Source organism: Corythoichthys intestinalis, chromosome 18, assembly GCF_030265065.1.
Source record: "Corythoichthys intestinalis isolate RoL2023-P3 chromosome 18, ASM3026506v1, whole genome shotgun sequence".
Taxonomy (NCBI): domain Eukaryota; kingdom Metazoa; phylum Chordata; class Actinopteri; order Syngnathiformes; family Syngnathidae; genus Corythoichthys; species Corythoichthys intestinalis.
Genome location: NC_080412.1, coordinates 20943971 through 20959934, shown reverse-complemented (window position 1 = coordinate 20959934; position 15964 = coordinate 20943971). Strand labels below are relative to the sequence as shown.

The following is a 15964-nucleotide window of genomic DNA, read 5'->3' as shown; positions in this document are numbered from 1 at the left end:
TTTTTTTTTTTTTTTTTCTGGACACCCGAGCTGCCGGCCCAGCAAGAGGCCACGTGTCCGCAACTTCAAAGCAGAGGGGCAATTCTAATCTGGAAGCTTTTCATCCCGATGCGGAATAATTTTTATCCACTGTTGAGGTTGTTGTTGAAACATCTCAAGAAGGCTTTGACGTAGACTGTTTATGCAGCAAAACTAGATATAAATAAGTCAAGCAGTGTGGCACTGGCCCCCAGGTGTCACCTCCGGGCCAAACAAGTACCTGCTCATTTATTTAGACCTCCATTGTCATTTTTCACTTCAACACTGGCAAGAGACATGGAAAAGTGTTGTTTTTAATACGGTTGTGCTCATACCTCAGCCAAGATGGAACTATCAGCGACAACTTTTACAAAATCATTGTCGGCTTGTCCTAACATTTTTTGGCAGCTACATATTCCTACGGAGATTAATATGAACTATTAGAGGCGCCTTGACACTTAAAATCCAATTTTACGTCGGACGTTGAAAGGATTGTATGTCGATGCGGTCGTATGTCGAGGTACCACTGTACCGTTACAGTTATAGCAGTGCGTTCCAGAGGCGAGGGGCCAAACGGCTGAAGGTTCTCGGCCCCATGGTAGACAGGCGAGCAGGTGATTGATGGCCTTGAAGGTGAGGAAAAGGATTTTATAAATAATTCTGGAAGCCAATGGAGCTGATGCAAGACTAGTGTTTCCATAACCCACTCATAAATACTACTACTCATAAGTGGACTAGTGGGGTCTGGAAATCATTCTGGTTTTGAACCAGTTGCAGTTTATGGATGGATTTATCAGGTGAACCAAAGAGGAGGGAGTTGCAGTAGTCCAGATGGGATGCAACCAGGATCGTTGTACTGATGGGTGTAAGTACAGTGCCTTGCAAAAGTATTCGGCCCCCTTGAACCTTGCAACCTTTCGCCACATTTCAGGCTTCAAACATAAAGATATACAATTTTAATTTTTTGTCAAGAATCAACAACAAGTGGGACACAATCTTGAAGTGGAACAACATTTATTGGATAATTTAAACTTTTTTAACAAATAAAAAACTGAAAAGTGGGGCGTGCAATATTATTCGGCCCCCTTGCGTTAATACTTTGTAGCTCCACCTTTTGCTCCAATTACAGCTGCAAGTCGCTTGGGGTATGTTTCTATCAGTTTTGCACATCGAGAGACTGACATTCTTGCCCATTCTTCCTTGCAAAACAGCTCGAGCTCAGTGAGGTTGGATGGAGAGTGTTTGTGAACACCAGTCTTCAGCTCTTTCCACAGATTCTCGATTGGATTCAGGTCTGGACTTTGACTTGGCCATTCTAACACCTGGATACGTTTATTTTTGAACCATTCCATTGTAGATTTGGCTTTATGTTTTGGATCATTGTCCTGTTGGAAGATAAATCTCCGTCCCAGTCTCAGGTCTTGTGCAGATACCAACAGGTTGTCTTCCAGAATGTTCCTGTATTTGGCTGCATCCATCTTCCCGTCAATTTTAACCATCTTCCCTGTCCCTGCTGAAGAAAAGCAGGCCCAAACCATGATGCTGCCACCACCATGTTTGACAGTGGGGATGGTGTGTTCAGGGTGATGAGCTGTGTTGCTTTTACGCCAAACATATCGTTTTGCATTGTGGCCAAAAAGTTCAATTTTGGTTTCATCTGACCAGAGCACCTTCTTCCACATGTTTGGTGTGTCTCCCAGGTGGCTTGTGGCAAACTTTAAACCAGACGTTTTATGGATATCTTTGAGAAATGGCTTTCTTCTTGCCACTCTTCCATAAAGGCCAGATTTGTGCAGTGTATGACTGATTGTTGTCCTATGGACAGACTCTCCCACCTCAGCTGTAGATCTCTGCAGTTCATCCAGAGTGATCATGGGCCTCTTGGCTGCATCTCTGATCAGTTTTCTCCTTGTTTGAGAAGAAAGTTTGGAAGGACGGCCGGTAGATTTGCAGTGATCTGATGCTCCTTCCATTTCAATATGATGGCTTGCACAGTGCTCCTTGAGATGTTTAAAGCTTGGGAAATCTTTTTGTATCCAAATCCGGCTTTAAACTTCTCCACAACAGTATCTCGGACCTGCCTGGTGTGTTCCTTGGTTTTCATAATGCTCTCTGCACTTTAAACAGAACCCTGAGATTATCACAGAGCAGGTGCATTTATACGGAGACTTGATTACACACAGGTGGATTCTATTTATCATCATCGGTCATTTAGGACAACATTGGATCATTCAGAGATCCTCACTGAACTTCTGGAGTGAGTTTGCTGCACTGAAAGTAAAGGGGCCGAATAATATTGCACACCCCACTTTTCAGTTTTTTATTTGTTAAAAAAGTTTAAATTATCCAATAAATGTTGTTCCACTTCACGATTGTGTCCCACTTGTTGTTGATTCTTGACAAAAAAATTAAATTTCATATCTTTGTTTGAAGCCTGAAATGTGGCGAAAGGTTGCAAGGTTCAAGGGGGCCGAATACTTTTGCAAGGCACTGTAATAGGCGGAGGGGAAAGATATTCCATAGGTGGAAATAAACTGAATGGGTGACATTATTAACTCATTCACTCCCAGCCATTTTCAACGGTGCAACCCTCTTCGCTCCCGGCCGTTTTACTGGATTTTGACTGATTTTGCAAGGCCCACAGAAAATTATGTTCTATTGCTATATGAACATGGAACCCACCTTAAGAAAGACTCTCTCTCTTAAAAAAAAAAGTTCATATATTTTTTACGGCTGTCAAAATTATTGCGTTAACGGGCGGTAATTTTACATGTATTATTGAACCAAGATGCGAAATGACACACTTTCCGGCTTTAGTAAACAGCCGCCATCTTAAAGCAGTACTAAAGCAGTGACTTCTCTAGAAGGCTGTGTTGTAGCGAACCTAATTAACTTTTTATCTAAAATACTCCTAAATCGGCAGAATCTTGTCTTGAATCTATCTTTAAATGATGACATAGTTTTAAAACTTAAACAAAAGTAGACAGAAAGGAATTATGGAATAATGGGAGCAATTTTAACAACTGTAACAGTTGATTCACAACATTAAATTAATTGAATGTAGTTTAAAGCTGCTGATGCAGAATGGGGACTGGAGTATTTTATTTACTGTTATTTTTTTTTATATATATTTGTTTACTGTTGTATGCTAACTTGATACTGAAATAGTAGTTTGGTTTAGCCTGAGAGGATTTTTTAACAATTTTGGAACTAATGTACAAAACATTTTTTTTTAAAAAGGAGGGGGGTACATCAATAATCGTTTTATAATAGAATCTGAGCCTCTGAATCGTAATCGAATCGTTAGGTGCCCAAAGATTCCCAGCTCTAGTAATTATTTTTTTAAATTAATCACGTTAAAATATTTGACGCAATTAACGCACATGCCCCGCTCAAACACATTAAAATGACAGCACAGTGCAATGCAAACTTGTTACTTGTGTTTTTTGGAGTTTTGCCACCCTCTGCTGGCGCTTGGGTGCGACTGATTTTATGGGCTTAAGCACCCATGAGCATTGTGTAATTATTGACATCAACAATGGCGGGCTACTAGTTTATTTTTTGATTGAGAATTTTACAAATTTTACTAAGATGGGTTTTAATATAAAATTTCTATAACTTGTACTAACATTTATCTTTTAAGAACTACAAGTCTTTCTATCCATGGATCGCTTTAACAGAATGTTAATAATGTTAATGCCATCTTGTTGATTTATTGTTATAGTAAACAAATACAGTACTTATGTACAGTATGTTGAATGTATATATCCATCTTGTGTCTTATCTTTTCATTCCAACAATAATTTACAGAAAAATATGGCATATTTTATACATGGTTTGAATTGCAATTGATTACGATTAATGAATTTTTAAGCTGTAATTAACTTGATTAAAAATTTTAATCGTTTGACAGCCCTAATATTTTTCCATTCTTTGGAAATCAGCATTAGAAAATAGCTTAATTTTGAGCAATTTTCCAATTTCTGAATAAAAAACAGAGAAATTGAGCTTTTTGTGAAAGCATACACAGCTATAACACAGCTATTTTTTGCTTTAGTTACATCCCAAACATCTGAATAATGTTTTCCTTTTACAAAATAACATAAACAACAAGACAAATAGAGCTTTTGATAGCGAAGTAATAATTTATTTACACATAACTAACTGAGAGATGACGCTGTTGTGGCTGCGACAGCCGGGGCAAACTTTTCCCTCATCGCTGCCTGTCTCTGCTCGGCGAGCAGCATGGACTCAATGGCATCGTCCGCTGCACTGGTGGTCCCAGTCGTTCTGCTTGGTCATCCGCCACCTGGCATCCTGGACATCCATTCGGTCGTCTTCCGCCAACGCCCCGGCCGTGCGCCCGGCCATTCGTTCATTGAATCAGGTTGTGGGTCTTACCAAATGCGCTACTGCCCTCCAGTGGCCAGTTTTATTGCTTTAAAATTGATTTTCAGCATTGTTGCAAGTTGCAAGTTGAATCAGAACCAGGAGATGTCTCTTGTGAAAAAAACGTAAAAGACGTATTTTGGGACACTAAAACAATTAAAAATAGAACATATTTATACGTTTTTGGGAGCAAATGAGTTAATGCTGGATTGAAATGAAAGTTTACAGTCAAGGATGACACCCAGACTCTTAACCCGAGTTGAGGGGGAGACTGAGGAGTTTTCAAAAGATGGATAAACGGTCTGTCTTTGAAAGGTTGGATTTGGTGCCAATAAGGAAAAGCTCAGTTTTATCGCTGTTAAGTTTTTTTATGCATCATATTAATGCATCATCTACCACTGATGGCGATAGACGTGCATTCCCTTTGAAGTGGGAGGACAAATGTTCGTTAATTCGCTGCCACCCTTGACAAGCGACAAACGAATTCCTAAATTCACAACCACTTATTTTTTCAAAATAACTAGTGAGGCATGCGGTGAAAAGGTTCACTGATCATTCCTAGAGTGGAATCGCTTTCCACTTGTCTTGCTTCCTCCTCTTGTGGGAGAGCCAAATTGGTTCATGATTACACTCAAGTTCTCAAGCTAAATTTTTTTTTTTTTTTACATTTTTAGACGCTTCAAAACTCTGCCAGCTTAGTGACGTTGAACCAACTGTGCGTACACACGCTGATGTTCTCATTTGGCCTCATTGCGCCGGAATTACTTTATGGTAATCTGATTAACTTCACGATCAACAGATGCCGCGAAAACATCATTAAGAACATTTAATGAACGGATGCCACTTACAAGCAGGGGTTCGTGTATTTGTACACGCACCCAGAGAGTATTCAAATGTTGCGTTTCCGCCAAGACGGCTGGAGAGGAAACGTAACGATGCCTTGAAGTGGACCCTACTCAGCCACCGAACCCCCGCCCTGTGTTTACCGCATGCCCGTCACTGTGAATCAACGTCAACGACTGGAAACATGGCGGGTCAATGCTCACGGAGGCATAGCGAGGAAACCCGGATGCCTTCAGACGCTCACATTAAAATTGACTGGACCTAAAAAAATCTCTTAACTCATTTGCTTCCATTGACTGACATGGATGATCAGTTTAAATAGAGTAGAGGTTGATTTGGAAATATAGTCGAAAATACAAATCTGTTTTTAATATTTAGGGAATAAACTTAAACTGGAAGAAAAATAAGGAATCAAGCAGGAAATCGACTTTATCTGCCTTGTGGCGTCGTAATTATGGTAAATACTATGGATTTACCGAAATCCAATTTTTTGGTCTGAAACAGAAAAACTGAGAACCAAAAGAGAACCAAAAGGCCAGGTAATGCATGTATGCAATTCATTTTTATTTTTTTGATAGTTTTTTTTTTTTTTTTTTTTTTTGGATTTCATTATATTCCGATTAATGCCCCTTCACCTTGGCACTACCCCCAGGAAACACTTTCTTGAAAGTTTGGGACAATTAAAAAAATGGGTCTCACACCTTCAATTTGCTAAGCTAAATGAGATCTCGATGTACGTTTGTGTGGAACTATAGTTCACAACAACAATAAAAAACTAGCCGAAACTAGCAATGCTCTTTACAAGGCTATTACAATCTCTCTTTCTCCGTAAAATAAGACTCGCTGTTTTCTTGTGCAACAATTGGAATTAAGGGCCAGGCGAGTGAGCCGGGTTCTAGCGGCAGCGAAGCCGAGCGAAGTCGCTCCCAGCCGGAATAAACGGAGACTGACAGAGAGGATGTGGAAGTCGCGGGAAAAAATGTGACAAAAAGATGAAGTGGTCGTGCCATAAACTTATTGTACTAAACCACAGCAAAGGCATATGTATGCATTTAAATATTACTTTATTTGTATACTGTTCGCTTGATTAAACTCAAAACTACTCACCAGTGTTGTTTTCGTCAAAGATGAAGATAACGAAAATATTTCGTCAATGAACAATTTTTTCATGACGATGATGTCACAATGACGCGCTGAAAAAGTGTCTTGGGAGACTAAAACATAACGAGATGGATGCCAGTTGTCGTCTGACGACACGAGAACGAGATGAAAATTCACCATAGTTCTCGTCATGAATTCACAATGTGTGATATTTTCTTATTGTATGTGTAATTAGAACGCATTTTGCAGTGTTTGGCCGTGTCACTCATGTGATGTGCTGCGCCCCGCTCCACACACACACTCTTACCCCTGTTCCCATTTCAGGCTCATTTTGTGAAACATGTCAGGGGCTGCTTGCTAACTTTTGCATTCTTATCTTGGCTAGATATGCCATGTTGCTTTAGCCTCTAAAGATCTGTGCTGAGAGATCATCATGCACTAAACTTACTTGTAGCGTTAGCATAGGGTTCGCATTAGCATAGCATTCGCGTTAGCATTAGGATTTAACGCGGTGACTCGGTGTCTTCTTAAACTCTTAGAAAATATTTTACATACAGTTCGTGGCGTCCAGCTGAGTTTAATTCTTTGCAAATAATGTGCTGTTTTCCTTCTGAGTGTGTATTATCATCATGAAAATGGTAATGTCCTTGTAGACTCGACAGTTACTGTATGTGCTCGTCTGTCATGTTCACTCGAAATTGTTGGAAACCTTTTATTTTTTTTATTCATGGACTAAGACTGTTGAAGTTAATAGACAAAAACATTTTGAGAATTGTCGACAAAAACTAGACGAAAGTTGTCTAATTTGCGTTGACTAAAACTAGACGAAGACGAACACATTTTGAAATTACTAAAATATGACTAAGACTAAGAAGTATTTTCATCCAGAAGACTAAGACAAAGACATAAATTAAAATGGCTGCCAAAAATAACACTGCTACTCACGCACGGGCTCAAATGCACTGTAATCGAAGTGATGCGGGCATTGCAGCGACAAAGTAAATTCATTTTACTTTCCTTCAGTTAATAATTTATACATTTATTTGATACCTCAAAATACTTCCAAATCACAGACTTGTTGGCTGTAAGTCAGTAGTGTTGGCAAGACAGCGTCGGCAAACGTGTTGCTTCTCACCGTGTTTTGACCTCGTCATCACAAGAGGACTAAGGTTCTTCACAATATTCTGTTGTAAACTTTCGGTCTTCAAAACCGAAAACCGATAATGCAGTTATAGCTAGTTCAGGCCGATAGTTTTGGGCGCTGAATTTTCAGGTCACATCTCGAGTACATATAACTTGTCGATGGGAAAATTGCATATGAAAGCCCCCTCAAATCGTATTTTGGAGAATATGGGTTTGTATTATACCAGAGTTTCTGAGATGGGACTTTTTACCTTTCTAAATGGCAGCGCGCAAACAACCGCTTGTGAATGGTAAGAAGCTTTGAAATTAGCTTTATCTTCAATATGCTTTTTTTTTTTTTTTTTACGCCAACATAATAACCTTAGAGTAGACAGTTATGAAACTCTTATTTTTTATTTTCTTTTTGTTACCAGTGTTGTTTTTATCAACAATGACTATAATGAAAATATTTCATCGATGAACATTTTTTTTTCATGACGATGAGACGATAACAAGCTAAAATCGTGTCTTGGGAGACTAAAACCTAACAAAACAAATGCCAGTTTTCATCTGACGAGATGAGAACATGATGAAAATTTGCCATAGTTTCCGTCACATGTTCACAATGTGTGACATTTTTATGTGTAGTTAGCTTGCATTGTCGCAGTGTCTGGTTGTGTGACATGTGACATGCTGCACCCGCCCACCCTCAACTCACCGGTGTACTCTCCTCTCCAGGCTTGCTTGTCTTGCAACATACAGTAAGACTTGTTTTCTTATCTTGGCAAGACAGAATATGCCATGTTGCTTTAGCCTTAAAATGTCTTTGCTGAGTGATCATCACACACTAAATGTAACTCATTGCTATAGCATTAGGCTAGAGCTAACGGCGAGCATGCTCCTAAACTCTCTTTTTTTTTTTTTTTTTTTTTAACACACAGTACGTGGTGTCCAGGTGGGTATAATTAATTGAAAGTAATGTACTGATTTGCAGCTTGGAGTGTATTATCACCAGGAAGTTGGCGTTGTCCTTCTAGACGCTACAATATGTTCATTGTTCATTGGAAATTGTTGGAAAAGATATGGATATAAATAAACACTTTTGAATTTTAGAGAGAAAAGCATTTTGAGTAAACGGCGACTAAAACTAGACAAAATTATTCGTCAATGAAAACAAGACGAAGACACATTTTGAAATGACTAAAATATGACAAAGATTAATAAGTATTCTAGTCCAACAGACTTGGACTAAGACGAAAATTAAAAGGGCTGTCAAAAACAAAACTCTGTTACAAACAGAAACTTCTCTTCTTGTTGTGTTACATGAAGTAATATAATAATAATATTAAATTTGGAGCTCCTCTTGTTCCCTCACTCTATGGCAGGGGTCCCCAAATGTTTTCCTGTGAGGGCCACATAACTTTTCCCTTCTCTGGTGAGGGGCCGGGGTCAGTTTGTAACAGAAAAAGTGTGACGATTGCAGCAGTGCCTAAATGTAAAAAAATATTGTTTTTCAGAAAGCCACAATCAAATAACCCTTTCTGGATTCTTCAGAAAACAAAAGTAAATAAAATAAAAATAATAATATAATATAATATAATATAATATAATATAATATAATATAATATAATATAATATAATTAGTCCTGTCAACAATAACGCGTTAACGACCATGATTAACGCATTTAAAAAAATAACGCAATTTACCGCTCACACTAAGTTTGGCCACAACCGCCTCCCATAGTCCCACACGGTGATGTTTACATTCTCCGCGCGGCAATGCAGGACAAAATGCAGCCAGCCACGATGAGTGAGGATGAGACCCAGGACTGCTTCATGGCAAATTCCGTTTTATAAAGCTGCCTAATGGAAATCTGGATAAAAGAAAAGTTTGCACATACTGCCGTGATGAACTATCCTTCCATCAAAGCACAACCAGCCTAAAGTACCACCTTCGGGCTAAGCATATCTTCGCTAGTTTTAGCAATGACGCTAACACCGCAAAAACAAGCCGCAGTCATCAAACTACACTGGCAGAGTGCGGACTCGGACTTGTCAACAAAAGGACAACAAGTAGGCTGACAACTGCTATCGCTCGATGGGTAGCCAGAGACTGTAGAGACCCATTAACTTAGTCGAAGACAAGGGCCTTGAAAATCTCATCCAGATAGCATCGGGTGACCCAACATACAGAACACCTTCACGGGCAACTATTTCCACAAAAATTCATGAACTTTTTGAAAATGAAAAGGCAACGAAGGTGGAGCAACTAGCCAGAGTTACGTTTGTTGCACCGACAGGAGACCACTGGACAAAAAAAGGGTATGACTGGCTAACTTAAGCAGTGTTTTTAAACACCTTTACACACATTTTAGTGTAATGTTTTTCAGTTAACTGTGTGAAAATTGACAAATTATTATTATTTTTTTTTAAATATCACACACCTTTAGGCCATTTAGTGTAAAACTGCAAATGCTGCATTTATTTGTGTGAAATTTTTTATTTAACAGACAAGTTGTTTACACATTTTTTGAAACACTAGCCATTGTTACTGCATTGTGCTTGTCTGCTCTTTAAGTTGGCAGTTAATTTTGGGCAATATGCCAAACGGTACTTGAGCCACATTGTTAGTCTGAGGCCCTTTAATATGTTAAGGTCTCTTCTGTATAATACTGACAATTTATTTTATTTTATACGAGCTGAGTTGTGAAATAACATTTTAAAACTGTATTTGGTTAAGTATTAATTCATTCATACATCATACATTTCATCTGAAAACAAATTTTAAGTAAATCATAGTATTTTCCTTTTTTTTTTTTTTTTTTTCCTGAAGAGCAACTTTATTCATCCCGAGGGAAATGTGATTAATCATGATTAATCACACAGTTGACATATGATTAACTAGATTAAATTTTTTAATCATTTGACAGCACTAAATATAATATAATATAATAACATTATTAATTAAATAGATAATAACCAAATAACCCTCTCTGAGTTCTTCACAGAAAAAGGCCAGGAAATAAATAACACTATTGAGAAAAGAAAAAAAAAATTTCAAAATGCTCTCTGGTATTGTTCAGGGGGGCGGACCAAATGTGGAGGTGGGCCGTATTCGGCCCGCGGGCCGTAGTTTGGGGACCACTGCTCTATGGCAGCTCTTCAAACTGTAACTCTGTCTGCTAATTCCCATTAGCAGTCCTGCTGCATCTTGTCTATCCGTCCTGGGAGTGGAGCTCTCCTGATTGTGGTTCTCCTCAAGGTTTCTCATTATTCCAAAGGGTTTTTGGAGTTTTTCCTTGCCGACATGGAGGGTCTAAGGATGAGGGATGCCCAGGACTTGGACTAGAACTTTATTTAATCCATCTACTGCTTCTGACTGTGTATCATGTTGCCTCTGCAAAGCCCTTTGAGACAACCTTGTTGTGATATAGGGCTATACAAATAAAATTGAATTGAATTGAATTGAATTAATAGGTCTCCTTTTTGCCCACACAACAAACCACTATGAAGTCCATGTCTGCTATGTCTTTTTGCTACAACAAGAAAAGCACGTGAACAGGACGTACTCGTAATAACTAATTAGCAGGTGGTAAGGATCATCTTTCCCAGATTATGTCAAGTCAGTAATAGTCTTTACTATTTTCAATTCTGGGCCTACGTGCACCAATCCCCAACACCAGCACTATCGCTACCACCTGTCAATATCTGGTATTTCTCAAAAGTAAAGTGGGAATCAGCAGGTAAGGAACAAAGAAGAGGAATTCATTTGTATTCAAATCCAAAGCTAATGCGCCAAGTGAGCAGTGCAAGGCTTACAGTGTGTGTGTATGTGGGTGTATAAATGCGACATCTTTAGTCGCTACAAAACCAGAAAATGGCATTGACGCCGAATGTCAACGATTGTATGACCAAAACTTTCTGTCCTTGTCTGCTGTAAGCGTTCAGGTTTGCAGCAACATTGGATAAACCGACATTTCAACAACTCAGAGTGGAATCTTAGTAACGAATTCAAATGGGAAGGAAACAAGTTGGTGTTTGAGTAGGGTTGGCTTAGGGCTAAAGCGCGTAGGACTCTCAGTCTGAGAAAGCAATCGATGAAGAGCTAGCACTTGTTTCTTAACACATGTGTTCACACAGGCAGATCACAAGACATTAGGTACTACCCTTAGAGTCTACTAGTGGGAATCGTAGTTGCAGTCCAGATGGCAATAAGTCACATTGCAGGGAGCGGTCCGAGCAAAAGCGCCAACTACCGCAGATGTCTCTGTGTGTCTCTCTCTCTCACTTGGCTGTCTTTGCTCGCTCATTCTATCTGACACGCTGGGGCCTGTAGGGGTTTTGTATCTGCCGCTGTTTGAATTGCACCAAGGGGAGGTCTTGTTTGTTCTCCTCAATGCAGCATTTATGCTTTAAGATTCTACTCACGCACTGCCGCTGCTCCTCTGCAGCTTGCTATCTGTCTCCCCCGAGTGTGCGAAGCGGGGTAGCGCCACTGCCGCCGCAGGGGTCTCGCAGCTCTTTTCTTTCGGATAAAACCAATTCGTTTGTGCGGCCTAATCTCAAATAATGAATGAAAATGGTCCAACTGCTGATTCAGAAGTGGCAGAAGTACTGACATTCTATACTTTAGTAAGATTCCAGATACTCCATCTAAGCAACACTTTCCTTCTGCTTATCCGGGGTTGGATTATAGAGGCTTAATCAGGGCAATGCAGAGATCCCTCACCTCTCTTCAATTTAACTAGCTCTTCAAATGTAGGGAGTAATGGTACAGATACATATGAATAGTAAGAAACCACAGTATTTACTTCCTACCACTGCTGCTGATCAGTCCCCTTCTCCTTGTCTCTCTACCAAGGTCGTTATCCGGTCGTATTGTGGGCGGGGTGTGGTGGTTCTTCACACTTATCATCATCTCGTCCTACACGGCCAACCTGGCCGCCTTCCTCACGGTGGAGAGGATGGTTTCACCCATCGAGAGCGCAGAGGACCTGGCTAAGCAGACGGACATCGCCTATGGCACTTTGGACTCCGGGTCCACCAAGGAGTTTTTCAGGGTGAGTTGCTCCAATGGCCGAGGCTTTCATGCTCGGGAACGGCATTCACAAGGCGGAAAGTTGGAAACTAAGTGAACTATATACAGTAGGCGCTTGCCTAGGGTGCCATCTAGTGTTGGGTGACTAAACGTCCTCTTTTGCCCGGAAACATAGACTTCATAATGATATTGACGGGTCAGATTCGACCTTCAGTGCGCCACACCTTCAAGTAGTGGACCATCCCACAATCCGCTTCAGTTATTTGCAGTGGGTCGCAGCAACACATGCAGGGATCCAACGCCAGATTTGAAAAAGTACGAAAGCCGTACCACATACAAACAGGAAGGATTGTCTCAGGAGTGATTTGTTCGAGGATTCAAGGTATTTTTTTTGTACCATGCATGCATTTTGGAACGTTGTGGAAAAACTCTATGGGAGAAATTAGCCGCTACAGCATTAGCATTATACTTCGCAATATTTATGTAAAATAAATGCTACCTGCACGTTTTTTTTTTTTGTTTGTTTGTTTTTTGCTTTTAACCAAGAATCGAGACCTTTACATCTATGCCCATAAAGAATTCAGGGATTTAAGCATTTATTCACAAGAATTTTAAACGGAAAAAGGTCTTTGTCTGTGATATGTCAGCTGCAAATTTCCATACTGACTAGGCTCATAGTTAGCAATATTTACGTAAAATAAATGCTACCTGCATGTTTTTTTCTTTTAACCAAGAATCAAGACTGTTTTTTGTCCATATCTATAAAGAATTCAGGGGTTTAAGTATTTATTCACAAGAATTTTCAACGGAAAATGCTCTTTGTCTGTTTTTCCACTCGATCGGCTTTGACGGAGATAGGCCCCCTATGAATCGGCCCCGTGTCCCGTCAATGCATTATGAAGTCTATGCCGGACATGTCCACATTTTACATCCTGTCCATGGCTTCTGGTGGGTTTTTTTTTAAATTCATGAAAATGTCCGGTTTTTATTATTTTTCAATTGGAATGTGTTGAAATTTACTGACGCTTTGCACTACGTACACTACGTGTTCCCAGAGAGCCTGCCCAGTTGTTAAGACTTTTATTAAGATCAATAGGTATATAATGAAATGCTCATGTACCCAAAAGAGTAATTAAGTCGAAAATATATTTATTCTACTTCGGATACAAATTTGCGAATGCATGCCCAGTCACAGACTGGCTTTATCATGGCGTCATTCCCAAACAAACCTTCGTCACGCCAGGAGCTCACGGCTTATCGGTATGTACACTTGCTAAATTTACCTTTCGAACTGTTGACTTTAAAATTCCGTTCGGTGTCGCATCATTGCGCTGCCGATAATTGTAAACTTATATGGCGGAAAACACTCAGGTGGCTTGAAGTTCCGCTCTGAGACCCCCAATTTGGCCAACTTTCAAAACTGTCCGATATGCATGTGTGATACATCATTGGAAAGCTGAAAATCTCAATTTTCTGGGGGAAGAAAATTTTTGAACAGGAGGGCATTTTTTAAATTTTTTTTAAACAGCAAAACCCTAACTAGAGGCAAAATCATGCAAGAGCAGAATTAAAGACGCCACGATTTTAACGAGATATTATCGCGTATTTACCTTGTTTTGATCCAAAAACTCCATGTAGCATGTATCGCCGTGTGTCAAGACACAGCTGTGAATGGCCACAGCCAGATTTTTTGTGGATTTTATGGGTGAAACATGGTGATATAACAAATGTCGCGATGCAGAAATCGCAGACAACAAGGAGTGGTCGAGATTTTCTTTTTCATATATTTACCCTTTTAAATGTTATTTTTCAATTTTTCTTTGTTTTGATCGAATATTTATCATCCAAAATATTGGGGAAAATGCGGCGGTAACGAAAAAAATAAAATTAAGCGATAGTTATGAGGTAGATATCCGTGACCTTTTTTCAGATGCCAATTTTTTCATTGTGACATAATTTGTTTAAACGTTTAAAATATGCGAGTGAATAATTTTTTAAAGTCGTTTTTTTTTTTTTTAATTAAATATTAGACATCAATTAATGATTCAAAGCTAATTTCGAATGATAAATACGATTACTTATCTTCTTTCTATGGCTAGTTTGAAACAAAAGCGGTTGCGCGACGTCTGTAAACGGGGGTTTCCAGGGTAAAACGGACAAATTGAAAATAGATCGGGGGCTGAATGCGCCATGAATCTGCTATGGCAGCATATAGACATACTGTTCTATCAAACACAACAGTTCTTTTGGCTTAAAATACAGCAGTTTATTTTAAAGAGGGGTGCAAGAGCAGAAACTGCTTTTTCAGTCTTGTCTGTGTTTTCCGCCATATAGCAATGTTTGATTTTTGCCACGGCTACAGGTGCTCGCTAATAGGATAGTTGCCAGTGAGCTAAGCCGCGCTAGGCATTATGGGGAGTGTAGTTTTGAACTGCTGCGTTTGGAAACATGCTGGTTGAATTGTTTGTCAGTTTATCTCGGTTATTGTTTGCGAGCAATCTAGAATATTTAATGAGGATAATAATTGAGTGGAAATAAAAAATTGTCAATGACAATTGTATTGATAGTAATTTCTAAAAATGTTTAGTTTTCACATAATGTGTGTGTATTGACTGGACTACACCTCAGTGGGTCTGCATTATATTCATAAAATATTTAGCTACTAGTTTTTGAACAACTTCTGTGTAATGATGATGCTGCTGACTGATTATATGGAGGTACATTTATGTCTTTATTATTCAGTCAAAAAAATTTCAATCAAAGAAAAAAAGTACAAATAAAACTGAATTTTCCGATCCAGACCGAGAAGGCACACTTTTAATTATATTAAAGTGATAAGGCATCTTTGAGTGAACTTAGAGTAAAGTTTAGGTATCTCAAGGCCGAGCGGAGTGTCCTCTTTTTTTGGAAATCAAAATATGGTCACCCTAATCCAGTGGAGGGGGCGCCAAATTGCTTTGGGGGAAAAAATACTCATGCTATGCTTCCCGAACGTTTTCTAACATATCAAGTAAATTTCAATATGCTACATATAAAAAAATATATATTGTTTTCAAAATGACTTCTCGTCTGAATCCGTGACTGTGAGTCATGACCTGGCTCCCTGAACCTCTTGTTGCTGTTGTTTTGTTACTCTTGCACTCTTGTTGACAATTGGGGAAGTGTGGCACATCATCTTACTGTATGAAATGAATGGATGAAAAGGTCCTCTGGTGCTGCTTTTAAAAAGCAATAAAAGGTTGTGGAGGAAAAAAACGGGCCCTAGGTAAGGTATGTCTTTTGACTTAAAGTGCCTGCGACAGCATAACAAAAATCCTTAAATAGCATTATTATGTGAATTAAAATCATATTTTGAGATGATTCGACTATAAACAGCAATTCGGCAAAGCGCAGATGACGAGAAATTGGTCTTTTATTCTGACGTTTAGCCCCTGCCTGTCATTATAGCTCTCT

General features: G+C 39.2%; 1 protein-coding gene across 5 annotated transcripts in view; it reads left to right on the top strand.

Moving 5' to 3' along the window:
- Positions 1-15964, top strand: part of LOC130906286 (glutamate receptor 4) — a 226358-nt gene that overhangs the window by 184217 nt on the left and 26177 nt on the right. For all 5 annotated transcript variants that reach the window (XR_009061281.1, XM_057820452.1, XM_057820451.1 and 2 more), the window contains exon 12: positions 12335-12533. Coding sequence is in view for 4 of the 5 variants with exons in the window: in XM_057820452.1 (XP_057676435.1) it covers positions 12335-12533 (199 nt within the window). In the remaining variant the exon portion in view is untranslated. The remainder of the gene's footprint in view (positions 1-12334; positions 12534-15964) is intronic.